This window comes from Cicer arietinum, chromosome 4 (assembly GCF_000331145.2).
Source record: "Cicer arietinum cultivar CDC Frontier isolate Library 1 chromosome 4, Cicar.CDCFrontier_v2.0, whole genome shotgun sequence".
NCBI lineage: Eukaryota > Viridiplantae > Streptophyta > Magnoliopsida > Fabales > Fabaceae > Cicer > Cicer arietinum.
In genome coordinates, this window is record NC_021163.2 from 64,921,321 (window position 1) to 64,935,450 (window position 14,130).

Below are 14,130 nucleotides of genomic sequence, written 5' to 3' on the forward strand. Positions count from 1 at the left end.
AAAGAGCAAAACAAATTGGTTGACACATGGAAAGAACAAGATTGAAGACAAAGTTGAATCTTCAAGGAGACGAGGTTTTGGCAGAAGTAAGAACAAGAAGATAGATTTTGAAAAAAGTAAGGTGCAATGCTTCAACTGTGAGAAGCATGGGCACTTTGCTGATGAATGTTGGTTCAAGAAAAATCAAAAGAATGGTGAATAAGCAAATCTGGCTCATGGAGACGATTCTGGTACAGTGCTGATGATGGCTACTACCAGTGATGAGAAAATTCAGAATGAAGAGTGGTTTCTTGACTTTGGATGCTCAAACCACATAAAATCACATAGAGAGTGGTTGACACGCTTTGATACTAGCAAGAAAACAAGCATCAAACTGGCTGACAGTAGAAACATTGTAGCTGAAGGTAGTGGAAATATAGTAATCAGAAGCAATGATGGCAAAAGAATCATTATTGAAGATGTAATGTATGTTCCTGAGATGAAGTGTAATCTCATGAGCATTGGTCAACTGGTGGAGAAGATTCTCAATAACTATGGATGATGACTCTTTGAAGTTGTTTGACGCAAAGAAGAATTTGGTGCTCAAATCAAACATGTCAAATAATAGAATATACAGATGCAACATCTCAAGTGAAAAAATGATGTGCTTGTCTGCAACAGTGAGTGAAGATGTTGAAGACTTGTGGCACAAGAGGTATGGTCACCTAAATTTTAGAAGTCTTAGTGATTTGAATTCTAAAGAACTGGTGTATGGCTTGCCAAAACTGAATGTCAGAAAAGCCATTTGTGAAGTATGTGTGAAAAGTAAGAAAAGTAGGGTCTCATTTGGTTTTGAAGCACCTAAAAGAGCTAGTGTAGCACTGCAAGTAGTTCATTCTGATATATGTGGTTCTTTTGAAGTACCTTCATTGGGGGGAAGCAGATACTTCATCATATTTATTGATGAATTGACAAGAATGATGTGGTTGTGTACAATCAAGTTTAAGAGTGAAGCCTTAGAGGTATTCAGAAAATTCAAAGTCTTAATAGAAAAGGAAAGTGACAAATCTATTAAGATATTGAGAACTGATGGTGGAGGAGAATACACCTCAAAAGAATTGGAAGATTTCTGTGTCAATCAAGGCATTGCGCATGAAGTAACAACTCCATATACACCTCAGCATAATGGACTTGCTGAGAGAAGGAACATAACTTTACTGAATATGGCAAGAAGTATGATCAAGCAAAAAAACTTACCACACGAGTTTTGGGGTGAAGCAGTCACTACAGCAGCTTACGTTTTGAACAAATGTCCTACAAATAAGCTAAATCTGAAGTTACCAGAGGAAGCCTGGTGTAGAAGAAATCCTAGTGTGAAGCATTTCAAGGTTTTTGGCTCCTTGTGCTATAAACATGTACCAAATGTTAGGAGAAGCAAGCTTGAAGATACGAGTGAAATTATGATACTTATAGGCTATCATCCTACAAACACCTATAAACTTTATAATCCTGTAACTCAAAAGGTACATGTCAGTAGGGATGTGGTTGTGAATGAGACTGAGAAGTGGAAATGGGAAGAGGAACCAGTATATAGCAAAGAGAATCAGCAAAGCTACATTTATTCTGATTTAAGTGATGAATCAGATAATGCAGAAGTAAAAAATAATGATGTAGATGAACTAGAAGAAGTGGAAGAAATTGTGAGACCTCAAAGAATCAGACAAGCTCTAAACAGGTTGAATGATTGTAAAGTAATTCTTGATAATGCAGTAAATGATGAAAGTGATATCATTCACTTTGCACTATTAGCAGACTCTGAACCACTTAATTATAGAGAAGCATTGAAGATAGATGTATGGAAGAAAGCTATGATGGAGGAACTCCAATCAATTGAGAAGAATCACACCTGGGAGCTAGTTAACTTGCCATATAAGAAAAAGAAAATAGATGTGAAATGGGTTTTCAAACTGAAATTAAATCCCGATGGAAAAAATTCAAAGCATAAGGTCAGGTTGATGGCTAGAGGTTTCTTACAAAAACCGGGTATTGATTACAATGAAGTGTTTGCTCCAGTTGCAAGGCTTGAAACTGTAAGACTAGTAGTGGCTCTAGCTTGCAAGAGAAGGTGGTCATTCTATCACTTAGATGTAAAATCAGCCTTTCTAAATGGTCCACTTGAAGAGGTCGTGTTTTTATCACAACCTCCTGGTTTTGAAGTACAAGGCAAGGAGAATATGGTATATAGACTCCATAAGGATTTCTATGGTTTGAAGCAGGCCCCTAGACCCTGGAACAAAAGGCTAGATCAATTTTTGCCTCAAATAGGTTTCAAAAAGTGTCAATAGAGTTTGGGGTATATGTGCAAAGTTCAAGTGAAGAAGAAACCATGATAATCTGACTATATGTAGATGATCTGCTCATTACTGGAAGCACAACATCATAGATTGAAAAAGTAAAAATCAAGTTGAAATTTGAATTCGAAATGACTGATATAGGTGAACTCTCATTCTTCTTAGGAATGGAATTTCTGAAGATGAAGAAATGAATAATTATGCACCAGCAGAAGTATATAGGTGAACTGCTTGAGAAATTTGAAATGAATAGCTGCAATTCAATCTCAAATCCATCAGAAATAAACTCAAAAATTGATGAGTGCAGTGAGGAAGAAATAGTTGATCCAACATTGTTCAGACAGATGGTTGGTTCGTTGAGATACTTATGCAACAACATGCCTGACATTTGCTACTCAATTAGTGTGATTAGCATATTCATGCATGATCCAAGGAAGACTCACCTGATAGCAACTAAAAGGATACTTCGATATATAAAAGGCACAAAGGAGTTTGGGCTGTTGTTCTCTAATGGAAGCAAAGGTGAAAGAAGTGAACTTGTTGGATATTTATACAGTTATTGGTGTGGAGACATCACAGATAGAAGGAGTACCTCTGGCTATGTTTTCAAGTTCAATGAATCAGCCATATCATGGTGTACAAAGAAGCAACCAGTGATTGCACTTTCATCTTGTGAGGCAGAATATATTACAGGAACTTTTGCAACCTGTCAACAAAATGGTTGGATTCAGTGATGAAGGAACTGCGGTGTGAAGTGATGAAGCCTCTGATACTCATAATCGATAACAAGTCAGCCATTAGCCTTGCAAAAAATCCAATCTCACATGGCAGAAGTAAACACATTGATACAAGGTTTCATTTCATTAGAGAGCAAATGAACAAAATAATGGTTGAGGTGCAATATTGCCCAACTGAAGTACAGCTAGCAGATCGTTTTACAAAAGCTCTAAAATAGGACATATTTGAGTTTTTTAGAAAGAAACTTGGTGTTATAAGTTTTCAACAGTTATGAATTAAGGGGAAGTGTTGAAATTTATTGCATAAATGTCATTTGTACCAAGTTTAGAAGGTTGTTAGTTAGTTACCAAAAATCATTGTTGGTTAGTTATGATTGTTAGTTAGTTACTTTGGATAAATAGCTTTGCAAGCAATTGTGCAATACATATAAAAGGAATACTTTGTAAAGTGCAGAATTAATCAATAAACTCAGAATAGTTTTCATTAATTCTTTCTTCCCTGCTTTCCTGTTGATTTTGTTGTTGCGCCTGGATTGTGTTCATCACAGTCCCTTGTTCTAACAATTATAAGGTACATGAGAATGGTCGTTCTTTGCATATAGTAATTGTAATATTGTGTAATGATCGGTGAATGACTTATTCCTTTAACACGCGAAAAAACTATGATTATGCATGTAATCTTTGATTTATGTATTATTATGTGTTCTATGATGTTTATAATTGATCATTTTGTGAAGGGTTAATAGTGGTTTTAATCATTGTAATATATGACCAATCTAGTTTTACTCTTATTTTACCTTTATAATTTTGTATTGCTTTACTTTTAGTTATCGGTGATGTATAACCATTCAAAATATGATGATGTGTCATATTGAATTATCATTTTTTATGTATTTTTTATTTTCTTTTCTCAATTTTCAAACACAAAATTCATAATTTCTCTCCACCAATTCCTAAAGCATCAACCTCATCTAAAACATCAAATTTTCAACAATCATATTCTATGTGTTTCATGACATTTAATTTGTTGAATCTCCAAATTGTGATTGTATTTCACGTTAAGTTATTTTTTGAGTTGGATGTTTATAGCATAGAGTTATTGTTTTTGTCCATTAGATAGATAAATAGATAATCAAGTATCATTATCAACTTACTACACATGTCGACATTGACATTTTCTACATGGAAAAGCAACAACAACAAAAGTTACATAAACCTTTTAATAAGTGGTGAGTTCCAAATCATTTTCACCAACTCTATATTGCTCAAGATAAGTCATTTGAAGAAAGTGATTAGGGACTTGTGAAGAGGAATTATGAATTTTTAAGTTTAAATATAAAAGAATGAATCAAAAGAATAAATGGTTAGATATCACTCATGATGATCAAACATGAAAGAATTTAAATTTACAAATATGAAATCTAAAAAAATAATTTAATATGGACTAAAACTAAATTGATCTCATATTACAAGTATCAAAATCACTCTTAATTCTTGCGAGAAAATTGTATTTATTATTTAATGAATTTTGAAATTCTCCTAAAATATACTATGTCTAACTAAGTTTGACATGATAAAAAAAAAACTTAAGGATTTAAATTTATTTTTCATTTACACTGTTCATTTAATAGGAGTTTTAATTTAGCAGAAATTATTTTTCTTATGTAAGTGAATTTTATTTAAGTGTTAATGATTTTTTTTAACATTAACTCATTTAAATATGTTTAATTATGATTTTATATTTAGTTTAATTGTAAATACAGTTAAAAAGATGGCAGAAAAAGCGGAAACAGTTGTTTGTAATTATAACGAAAGACGAAGGGCATTTCCCCAACCCGCAACTATAAATTATCAACCTCCTCCACTATACAACCTCCCCCCAAACTTACTTCTCTCTTTCCTTGCAACTTCCTCAAACAATAAAAACAACAACAACAACAACATCGTATAAGCAAGCGGCGAAAGTAGCACAAAGCAAACTAAAAGAAAAGGAAAATGTCAGCAAAATGCAGCAAAATTCGCCACATTGTACGGCTCCGTCAGATGCTACGACGGTGGCGAAACAAAGCACGAATGTCAGCTAATCGTGCACCGTCCGATGTACCAGCAGGACACGTGGCAGTTTGTGTAGGCGCTAACTACACCAGATTTGTAGTACGCGCGACGTACCTGAACCATCCTGTTTTCCAGAAGCTTCTAATTCAAGCCGAAGAAGAGTACGGTTTCTCTAATCACGGACCCATTGCTATCCCTTGTGATGAAGCGCTTTTCGAAGAGGCTCTCCGCTTCATTTCCCGCTCCGACTCCAGCCGCTATGGTAATATCGACTTTGAAGATTTTCAGAGCCGATGCCACGTCGGAATTAGAACTAACGTCGATTTCTGGCCCGAATCTCGACCGCTACTTCACGGTCTAACTGACAAAACCATTTGGTAACGGTTCAACCCAACCAGACCGGTTCGATGCGGTCCGGGTAATGTTTGTTTATTCTGCTAATTATTTGCTTTGCTGGCGTGTCTGAGAAATTCACAAATTGTGAAGGACCATAAGGTAATTTTGAATTCGGTGCTGATGATTCGATTCCTGTGGACGAGTTGGTTTTTGAGAGAATTGGGATTTTTACTTAAGACTCCACCAAGCATTTATTTACTTATAGAAGGGAAAAATTGTGGGTTTTACTTTTTTACCCCAATTTTCCTTTTAATAGTGTGAATTGGAAAATTTGAGCGATGAGATATTTTTTAGGCCATCTCAGTTGTATTGTATTTTATTATTTATGTGCATTATAATTTGCACTATAGAAAAATAAAACAATTTTTACAATGCTCCGAGGAATGCTGAGGAGATGGCTAAAACTGAGTCGTCCCGAGTTTGGATCGGAGTGGAGGAGGCGAGTTGATGATCGATCATTCAAGCTGGGGATGTATGTCTAGTAACTTTTGTATACTATTATTGTATTTGTATATATGTATGTAATCTTCATTCATGTTTGATTAAATCAAATTAAACTGTAGAGAATATTGAATTTTTCAAATTCATCGTACTTTTTCTTTCATTATTGTCTTCACTACTATGTTTGCCATTTTTTAAATAATTCTATGGCTTGATGTAATGTTAAATAAAAATGATTAATAAAGTTTAGTTAAAGATAAATTATTTTAAAAATTGTAATTTAAATAATTTTGCAATAAATTATTTAAAAAATTTAACATATATCAATTTTTCTTTTAATTTATTTTTATATATATATATATTTAAATTTCGAGAGTACAAATTTGTTAATTGTTACAAGAAATGAATGAAAAATATTATTTTATTATTATTATTATGGAAAATTAGAGTGATATTATTTGGTCATTTGTTTGTTTGTGTAGAGGTTGCAATGAGTTGTGGGAGTTATAATGATACCAACCCACGTGAAAGTTAGAACAAAGTCTCTGCCCTCACTTGCTCTGATTTCATCTGATTTTGTTTTGTCCCATCCCATCCCAAACATCAACCTTCTATCTCCGGTTTATTAGGGTAATTGTGTTCCTTCTATATTAACCTCTTACATCTTATAGAACTAAAATTTAATTTCTTTTGCGAGATTTATTATTGTTTAAAACCATGTCTCAAATGTGTGGCATAGAAGAAAAATAGAGATGATTATGGTCATTCTGTAAAACATATAAAAATAAATGAGATTGAAAAAAATTACAATCCTAAGATAAATTACCAGAGTGTTTACGTTATATTCGACTTGCAATCCTAAGATTGTTGTTCCAACTCATAACCCATTGTTCGAATAACTTTTTAAATACTTAATGCTAATATATAATACAACAATCAATATCATTGGATTAGGCTGTCATGTATATATTTTAAAAAAAAGGTATCATTAAAACTTTGATTATGAAAATAGTTTGTTTAGTTTTGACTTAATTCTTAATTATTTTTTAAAATTAATCATTATACTTACAACCATTTTCAAAATAGCTAGCTAGTCAGTCAGTCCTTATAACATCATCAAATAATTAAGAAGTTTTTTTTTTCTTCCAATAAGTGTTCATTTACGTGTTTATTTTTGGCAAATCTACAAAATGTTTCAAATCCACTGTTTCGTTTAGCATGCATGTGCATACTCGGGTAAGCACTTAATTATTGTGGGTATGGGCTCTTTTAGTTGATTGCTATTTTTAAGTGCCCAATAATATATAGGCCAAATTGAAGTTCGAAAGGTATGGCGATGAAAAATGTCTACTGAAATATATTTATAATTGAAAAACTATTTAGAAAGAAAATTAATTTTGCAAAGCAAAAAAAATAAAAAATAGTGAAAATTGCGAATAGATAAATTCTACGGTGGACTACTTTGATAAATGATTCACTAGTGTAGATTAGTATTTAAAATAGTTTTAAACTCCAACCATAATCGATGTTTCACAAAAGTAGAAGTTCCATACAAATACGAAAAGGTGAATATGTATTCCTCAAAGTTTAAAACGTTGAACCGATATTTAATCAAATTAATTATAAAGTTCTAAGCCATAAGAACGATGAAGAAAGTGTAATTCTATTTTCAAAAAATGTTGCTAATCATTTTTAGAGTTTTAAATAATTTTTAAACACAAAAACATCATAAATATATTTTGTTTCATCGGAACATTCATCTGCAATAAAATGCTTTGATATGATTGTAAAAAATTTGCTAACACTTTTTTATCATAAAATTTGTTACTCTATTTTGTATATATGATAAAATTAACTTGGAACTTGGAATTATGATTCCTTAGCTTTATTACAGATGCAAGGACCCAAATCAATGGGCTTTAGGACCTTATTCTGTGGTCCAGAAACCAGGGTCTCCCTTTTCCCTATAGAATGGAGAAATATTTCAATTATTGGAATTAATAATTTTTTTTGACTCAATTGAGATTAATAATTAGAGTTACATAAAATTATAAATTAACTAAATTATAAAATCCTAACATATATTTTATAAATAAAATTGAAAATTACGAGTTGAAAAATAAAATTATGAATTTGATATGCTTGTTGACTAATGTATTTACTTTTTTCTTTCAATTAGTGTCTACTAATTGAAAAAAAAGAAATATCATGTGACATATGACATCATATGGGTATCCACCATGCATGTTCGAAGTATTGTGTTCATTCATTCATATCCTTTGACAAAATATGTGACCCAACCGAGAGAATAAAAATATCATTATCATAGCTTTTTTTTCTAAAGTATATAGGCTTTAAATGTAAGGTCTCACAACTCACAAGATTTGAAAGAACAGTTTCATGGATTTGAACAGTTGATTTCTGGTACAAGAGAAATCCTATATGGGCCGGAACTAATGAGAAACATAGATAGTGAAAGTGGAAATCCTTGTCACTTATTTTTCATGTGAAACGAAACAAGAGAAAGAAACGTAGCAAAGGACCAATTGACCATTGAAATTAGCCTAAATTGGACCCATCATTTTTTGAAACATAGAAAAGGTGGTAATGACCCAAATCAGCATTCCAAATTCCATCATACTACAAGGTATACATACATTAGTGACTAGGAATAAGGTCTTCCTTAAAGTTAAATAACTATATTGAAATTAATTGCATATACCCTCAACCTAAAATGTAGGTTTTAGATTTCATTTCAAATCAAATCACTTTCTTACTTTTTCATGTCCCCCACCCTCAATTAATCATTAACACAAAAATATAAAATATAAATTATTGACCCACTATAAGAAACAAACTGGTAAGTGTAAGTGATCATAAATCTACATTTAACAAAAAAATGTTACACATCAATACCAAGTAGTTTTGTTAGTTGATGTTAACCTAAATTGATAAATATTTTTTTATTCATTCGTTTATTTTTGTGAGACTACATAAGTAGTATTGAGAGTATATCAAATTATATGAGTTTTACAATGAAATAGTAAGAGGATAAAATCTTGATCACATAATTATATATATATAATCGTGATTAAGAGTTATTTAAATAACACATGATCACTTAAAAAAGTCACATGACTTTTTATTCTAATTTTAATCATCTATATATGGTTATGTAGTCAATATTTAGTTCTCTCACCATAAAACTCATTTTCATTTGATATGTTTCCAAAGTAAACAAATAAAGTGAATGTACATCGGCCTCCAATAGATTATCAAAAATTAAAATTTGATAAAAATGAATAAACACGAAAAATTAGATGAACGCCTACCAACAATAACAATTAAAAGGTCTAAACATTAATAAAAAAAAAAAACAAACAAATAATCAATAATTAAAATAAAGGTCCAATAACATAAACTTTTACATTTAACTTAAATCTAACTAAATCGAACTTGATCTACGAGAAACTTTTCTTTTGAAGTCCAAAACATAAAGCATGTTTGACTTGTGTCCTACGAGAACCGGTAAAGAAATTAACTTAATTCTAATTTCGGATACGATTAGCATTTCGCAGCAAAAGGTGGAATGGGCCCAGATGTTCATTTCGTTGTCTTAATTTAATTGGGCCACACTAACAGCCCACGAATCGTGGGAAAATATACAAGCGGGCCCAATATAAAATAGATCCACTACTTGGATACATAGGTGGCAGAACATGTATATAGACGTATTGAAAGGAAAAAAAAAAAAAGAACATTGAACACTTAGTTGGGTTACAACCACAAAAATGTAGGATAAAATAAGAGGAGATTTCTCCTTTCTTTGCACATATTCTATAAAATCTCTCAAAATTCAATATTTTTGTCAATTTTAATCTTCTTTATATTAAACAATTTAGATGGAATTTGTCATGATTGATCAATTAAGAGATGTAATGCTATCAGAGGTGTAAAACAAAATTTAGATTAATAATTTACGTCTGTTAATTAACTAATTCAACAGCGTAAAAAAAATACTGAAAAAATTACAGGTTAGTATTTATCCCTCTTTATTTAATTTGGGCAAATTCCATCTAAATCATATAATTTTAAAAAGAAAAAAAAATTGGTGTTTTTAAAAAAGATAGGGGGTGAGAGTAGGTGGGGACATGAGGTTCCAATTTTTGGTCTCAATGAATTGACTTATGATGATTAATAAATGCGCTCATTCTATTGAATTTTTTTCCATTTCATTTGCCAGAAGAACAAAAGAATAATATTTAATAGATTTAATTTACCTAAAATAAAAAATAAATAAAATAAATAAATTAATAGTTAATATTATAATCACTTATAAATAGTCATGTATATGTACATATTACGGATCATTTATTTAATTCTTAATAATTTAATATTATTCACTTTACTTTTTAAAATAAATTACTTATTATAAATGAGCCAAATAGGCATGTTATATGTATACTCCCTCCATTTCATAGAAAACGTCGTCTTTAATTTTTTTTACAAAAATTAAAAAAAGAATATAAATAAATGATAGTTTTTTTTTTCAAAGTTATCTATATCACTATTATTAACAATTTCCATAATTATGTATAGTAAAATATAATAAGATTAAAGTATGGCAAACAATATTAACTTTTGTTCCTACTTAGGTTTAAATTTGTTTTCTCAATTTTATAAATGTTAAGATTTTTAAACGGTTCTTTTGAAAAATAACTATTTAGTTATGATAAAATTATTTAATATTAAAAGCTCAACATATAGTATATTAAGTAGTCTTGTATATTTTACCTATCTTTTGCAATAATTGCAGTTGAATTTCGAAAGAAAAAAAAATTATTTTATCACGATAATATTATAGTAATATGGAAAATGATTTTTTTTCTTCTGAAATACATGAAATATATTTGAATAATAAATAATAGGCAAAAATATATAATAGTTATTTAATATTAATTTATTTTTTATTTAAATTATTTAAGTTTTGTTTTTATTGTAGTTTACATTCAATTAGCACCATAGGTTTAAGTTATATTAAGTTAAATATTAATTATTTAATTTTGATAATATTTTTTAAAATTATAATTTTAAAATATTAAAATATAAAGATCTAATTGGAACATCATAATAAGTTAATTATCTAAATTTTTTTATAAATGAAGAAAATTAACAATATTAATTGTGTGAATAGACTTTTCAAACATTTTAAATGTTACGAGGACCATCTTTAATCTTATCTTCTTCATGAAAGTTACACTCATTATTCTCCATATTAATTGTTAGTCTAATCCATCATTTCCAAGTTCAACTTTTTCTTGTTTTTAATTGTTCTTGTTGTGTTCTTGAAAAAATTATTTGAAAAATTAAATTTAATCATGGAAAGATTCTTTTAGAATCTTCACCCTAGGATCACATCATTTTCTTTTAATTTTTAGAATCTTCTTTTTTTTTAACGTATTTTTATAATCTTTTTAAAAAAGAAAATTAATTCATACAATCAAGCATTTATAGTTACTTAATAAATGATTATCAACCAAACATATACTCTCTTATTATTATTATTATTATAAGAAAAAAAGTGAATTTAAAATTTTGGTAATTATTAATTAAAAAAATTATGTTTTATCTATTTAATATGAATATTGTCAATATATTATTATTTTGATAGTTGAATGTTTGTTATTCGAATAGACAAACAAAGTAGTAAATTTAGATTGTATTTTATTTGAAGTCTAAAAAATTAATTATATTTAATTAGTTTGTTAAAATATAATTATTTTATTTATAACGGTGGCCGAAGAAAATATATCATTAAAATTATACATATTCTATATATTAACTAGCTATATACTCAAAGTCAAACAAAGTAAACTAGCTAGAACTTAAAAGTCAAACATTCAGACTTTATATGTTGTGATGTTCCATACATTTTCCAAACGAATACAAAAGAACCGAGTAGGTGAACAAAGCCATAGCTGTGACATGTAAAATGTTCTACCAATTAAGTGACCAGAATCAAATGGTCGAGGTTAAAACAACAAGGTAGGTATGCATCATCTAAGAGTGAAACATTTACGTAAATCGAGTTAGAGTATTGAATGTGACCATCACATATATAGTTTGTACCAAATAAAAAAAAAAATGCATGTGTCATGTGACCACCACCTTGAAAATGTGCGCTTGCAGTGTCATGCATGTCCAATTGCAGTATGGGCCACTGAATTAGTAGTAAGTGGGCGTGTGAATTCAATCCTCTCACTCTACTACTTATATATATATAATATATTTTGTCAAAATACACACAATTCAATAATATTAACATTAAATGATTTGAGACAAATTTTTAACCATTTTCACACCGTTACAAAAGTCACTCCAACACATGGACTTTTAGTATCACATAATTGGTTCAATGTAATAGTGAATCACACTTCCCTAAAATATAGCTATTTCTTTTTTTAATTATCTCGTTTCTAGAGCAATAACTTTGTAATTAGAGTTTGACGGAATTACAAATGACTTGCACCAGAGTTCCACGGAAAATAGATAAAATTTAGTAAAAAATAATTCTAGTTATAATTACAAATGTTGTAGTGTTTATTTTTTAACAGAATTATTTATAGTAGTAAATTTTGCTTTTTCTTATCGATGATTTGCATTAGAAAGATAACAATGTGTAAAAGTAAAATATTTGATCATATTTTGGTTGACATACATAGGAGAGTCAAGGATTAATATTTATAGGTCTTATCTTGTAATAATAAACATTTTTTTAGAATAACCTCATTTGTCTAATTGTTGGAGACTATCAATTCGACAACCTATTTTATTTTCCATGTTATCAATTTACGCTGTTATTTTAGCTTTTTTTCAGTGGTATACATAAAAGTGGTCAAGGACAACAAGTAAAAACTCGAGTTAATGTTTAAATTAAATAACTGTAGTGGAACTCAAAATTATAGTTTTCTCAAGAAATAACATTTAATAGTTTTTATTTAAAAATAAATAAAAAGTGTATAATATTACAATTTTATATATAAATATAATAACAGAAAAATAAAGAAAAATATATCGAATCATTAAATAATTGTTCTTGGTACATCAAACTATATATGAAGTTTATATAGTCAACGAGTAACAATTTAGTAACATTGTTTTTTTTTACATGTATAACTAATTAATAAGTCTAATATTATTTGGTAAATTGAAATGTGTTTACTGTACTTTTAGCTTCAAAATTACAAAAAAAGAAATGTCAAAAATACATCGACTATAATGGATATAAAATATCAAAATCAATCTACTAAAAAAATATTTAACCATTCATGGTTTTTTTTCTATGGATATAATCTAAAATGTCAAATAAGACTAGAAATAAACAAATTTTGCTTAACCATTCATTATTTTATGGATAGTAGCCAAAATGTTTATGCTAAAAATAATTAATTTTGTTTAATCACCTATTTTTTTATGGACATAATCTAGTCTATCAATTAGCCGATTTACAAAAGAAAGAAGAATTATACCGCCAATTGTTCTTTGTTCTTCAAAAATCTTGTACAAATATTTGATCTCGATCAACGAATTCAATCAACAAATTTTTTTTTTGAGCTGGTAAGAAGCAACTTCGTTGAGGAGGTTTTACTAAAGAATAATTTCTCAAATTGCAATTGTCCACTATTTTTTTTTTATATCAACTCATTTTAATCGATCTTGATGAATCACTTTAGGGTGAGGGATCGACGGAGGTTGTTGTGATGGTTGTGGTGGGGGAAGATCGATATTTATATATGTCATTTGATGAAATAAAGAAAGAATATAAGAGATTTTGTTTTGAGAAAGAAGAAACTTATGTTGCGAACAAGAAAAGTAATATAGAAAATAATTTTTGCATAATTTTTGTTGGCAAACACATTGTCTTTAATATTAATTGTCTTATGATTTTTTTTTCTTCTTATTATCATGATCATGATGAGATAATTCTTATTTGCTATTTGAGAGGAAAAGAGAATAAATATATAAATGGTTCAAGAATCAAATAGAAAGGAAATGATAAATCAATTAAGCTTCAATAAAAAAATTCTCAAAGAAAGAAGTAGAATAATTATTACTCTGAAAACTATATTTTAATTCTAGATAGAAATCATAAATGAGAGAAAAGTAAAAAA

The 14,130-nt window shown here is 29.1% G+C and overlaps 2 protein-coding genes across 2 annotated transcripts; both read left to right on the forward strand.

Moving 5' to 3' along the window:
- Positions 1-2,530: 2,530 nt before the first annotated feature.
- On the forward strand, positions 2,531-3,064 carry LOC140920135 (secreted RxLR effector protein 161-like). The gene has a single exon (XM_073367467.1). It carries the CDS (start codon positions 2,531-2,533, stop codon positions 3,062-3,064), a length of 534 nt encoding a protein of 177 aa, XP_073223568.1.
- A 1,860-nt stretch (positions 3,065-4,924) lies between these two features.
- On the forward strand, positions 4,925-6,647 carry LOC101509619 (auxin-induced protein 6B-like). The gene is made up of 2 exons (XM_073367082.1): positions 4,925-5,990; positions 6,442-6,647. Exon 1 carries the CDS (start codon positions 5,063-5,065, stop codon positions 5,501-5,503), a length of 441 nt encoding a protein of 146 aa, XP_073223183.1. The 5' UTR covers positions 4,925-5,062; the 3' UTR covers positions 5,504-5,990; positions 6,442-6,647.
- The last annotated feature ends 7,483 nt before the right edge of the window (positions 6,648-14,130 follow it).